The sequence below is a fragment of the Notothenia coriiceps genome, unplaced genomic scaffold (genome assembly GCF_000735185.1).
Source record: "Notothenia coriiceps isolate Sejong01 unplaced genomic scaffold, NC01 NC01_scaffold00010362, whole genome shotgun sequence".
Lineage (NCBI taxonomy): Eukaryota > Metazoa > Chordata > Actinopteri > Perciformes > Nototheniidae > Notothenia > Notothenia coriiceps.
The window spans coordinates 5,398-8,664 of NW_011343063.1; the positions used below are offsets into that span (position 1 = coordinate 5,398).

The following is a 3,267-nucleotide window of genomic DNA, read 5'->3' on the forward strand; positions in this document are numbered from 1 at the left end:
CACACACACACACCTACCTATGACACAGAAGGGTTTCCTGGCGAAGCGGAGGCGTCCCTGCCAGCCTCGGTAGCGGCAGCAGCAGCCGGCGCTCCATATCCTGATGATGTACTCCAGACCAAACACTACAATCATCACAAACTCCTGCAGGACACACACAAGCAGAAAACAAACATATTTAAACCTTTAAAGAACCAGTGGAAAAGACAGACGTATCAAGGGGTCAAGGATTCTATAGTTTGTTACCGTTAGCTTTTCTAATGAAACAGAAAACACGTTTAGTGTCAATTTATATTCTGAAAAGGTCAATTTGTAGTAAATGTGAAAAAAAGTACTTACTTACCTTCATTATGAACTATATTATTGCTTTTTCACATATTGTATCTTTTTTGTATGCAACAATATAATAAAAGCTAATTCCTGAAAACCTGTTCTGCAATAAAACAGATTATAATTATGACTGTGTTGTAAAGTCATTTATAGTCTTTTTGTTTAACGTATTCACATTTCCTGGCAGGAAAAGCACAGGACTAATTTGTATTATTAATAATGTCTTTATTCCATTAGCGTGTGCCAGTTCCAGGCCCTTCCGTTACGCATGCTGCTCACTGGCTTGACGTACTGCAACACTTCAGAGAAACAGAGCCATCGTTTCTGTTATTAGTCACACCTGTGCTTTTCCTGCTATGACAGTTTAAGATGTCTGCTGTGAGAAAGGCTAACCCGCGCCTACCTAGCTACATAAATCACAATAAAACAGTCACATGAAAAGGTTGAAATCACTCTCATGTCTGTCCGTTAATCATGAAGCCAGTAGCAGGAGGGGAAGTCATCATACTCAGAAACAGTGAATCTGAATCCTGTGGCTTATCCAATAACTTCAAGACTGTCTTTTGAACGAGATGTTGAATTTTTAAAATACAATTTGATTTTGCTTTGACCACCATAGATGGAATAATTTCCTCCGTTTTATTGGGGTGGAACTAGAATTTCAGAGATGGATATTTTATAACCTGGAGAAGTGAAAACTGTCTGCAAGGCTACGTAAGACTGGAGGAGAAGAAACTTTACGCAACTTCTGTAAACTATCGTGAACGGCGCTTCTACTTATATAATGTGTGTGTACAGTAGATGTCTGTTCCTTCCCTACTTCAAGTTTACTTACTCCAAGTTTCGGTTTTCGCACCTGCTTTTGCTGATCATTACATATGACTATAGTGCTGAAAATGCCAAATGAGCATCTCTTATGCAGACTCATTACTGAGCTCCACACATTAAAAATAATGAATTTGTTTGTGATTGTGTGTGAGTACGTCCTACCAGGATGAGCAGGCAGTGAGCAGAGAATTCCTGGTGAGCAGGGATGGTTGAAAACACAGAGAGAACCAGACACCCAAACACCAGAATGAACCTGTGGAGACAAAAACACACACACACATATACACACACACACACACACAATCAGCTGCGCTTAATAAATAACTCTCACCACATATTAAGGAGTTTTGGCTCGTTAGCTCAGGTAATGAACCCATCTGCAGTGATTAACACAGAGAATGTGTGAACCTGCAAGCTATACAATGACGTGATTACTTCCACTCTTCCAGGCTTCATTAAGCAGGATTCAAACCGTACCAAACATTATTAAGAGCAGGATAAGCACTGTATAAAGCTCCACCAAGCGTTATTACACACAGCTGATTCACATCCTGTATGAATGGACTGAAGGTCAACAAGTCCTTCTCACAGTAACACTGGCTGAACGAGCCCTTGACACATTCGTGCACGATATGATGTGTGTGTGAGCTTGATTTGTAATTGTAGTTATTATTAGGAATGTAGGAACATTCATTCTTTTAAAGTACTCATTTGCGAGTGTTTCAGCAGCATTTCTGGCTCAACGTCATCATTGTTGTGATGTTTTCAAACTGCTCGTGGTGTCCTCTACCTTCTGTATTTTGTAATAAATTACAGTCATTTGACAAAAATATTTTGTCCAAAGAAACCTCACATTTTTTGGTAGACGAGAAATAAGCTTATATAATCATCATGTATATTATCTTGACTTTCACATAATCTTTGATATAGTAACATAAAGGGCTCAGTCAAATCTCAGTGTAGAAATACATTAAATGTAAACATCTATGAATAACAATGAAAGGTTTTGAGGTTCGAATCCTTTAGTTTTGGAGATTTTCACAGAATTTTGAGGCAAATACCGTCCAACCTGCTCTTCCTCCTGAGATATTAAAGGTCCCATGTCATGCTTTTCTGGTTATTACCCGTCCCCTTGTGTGTTATGAAGGTTTTTCTGCATGTAAACGGTCTGCAGAGTCACAAACCCTCAAAGTACAACCTGTAGCGAGTAAAACTCTAACACAGAAAAGACCTGTCTATGCTGCCCCAGAACGCCTCGTTGGAGATTTCTCTTATTCCATTTGTTTCTTCCGGGAGCCAAAATGGACCAATCCGCGGAGCTCCTCACACACCAGGACCTTTAGCGTATATGTTCAACTAACAGGGAGTCCCATTGACTTTCATAGAGCTCCCTGGTTGATAGACGAGTTGGGATGGCGGAGAAATGCTCTCCGCAGGTCCTCTCTCACAGCGTTTATAAACCTTTTTCTTACTCAATATCAAGCACACTTATTGTTTTTACTTCGGCTGAGTGTTTGTGTGTGCCCAGGATGAGCTTCGCTTGTTCCCGCTGTATCGCCGACCCGGAAACCACAACAGTAAGCCAGCTCACTGATCAGCGAGCCTCGCAACGTCCCGACCAATCAGAGCACACTGGGCTCACAGGGAGGGGGGGCAGGAGCTCCAACAAGCCGTGTAGGACAGAGAGTGAATACACACACTATACGGAAATGCTGTATGAGAAACCAATGTGAGTTTGGAACATTGCACAATATAAATCTATATTAGTAGACCTCAACAATGGAATTATGATCAGTAGAAATGGCCATGTCAAGGAACCTTTATCACCTGTGAAAAAAGATGGGTTTATTTTGGCAACACTGGTATCTACAGTAGGTAAGCATATATGTTCCTATTGATTTAACCAGGTTTTTAGATATGAACAAACATAATGAGCACAACAAGGTTGAATGGATTTTCATTTGTGGTTCTCACACGATTGAAAATGGCATCAAAACATTTGAAAGCAAAACGTTTTTCCAGAAACATGTCCTTGCCCTTTAGTGGAGTTATTTCTACTGAGGAAATAGTCCCTCCTTTGGAGAAAAACCCATTACTGTTGACAATTTG

At 40.3% G+C, this 3,267-nt stretch overlaps 1 protein-coding gene across 1 annotated transcript in view; it reads right to left on the reverse strand.

The window, feature by feature from the left end:
* The window catches only part of LOC104945974 (potassium voltage-gated channel subfamily KQT member 4-like), a gene marked incomplete at both ends in the record, with an annotated part of 5,974 nt that extends 4,563 nt beyond the window's left edge, over positions 1-1,411 (reverse strand). Inside the window, 2 exons of the mRNA XM_010771713.1 lie at positions 18-144; positions 1,321-1,411. Of these exons, the coding sequence (XP_010770015.1) occupies positions 18-144; positions 1,321-1,411 (218 nt within the window). The remainder of the gene's footprint in view (positions 1-17; positions 145-1,320) is intronic.
* Between the last annotated feature and the right edge of the window lie 1,856 nt (positions 1,412-3,267).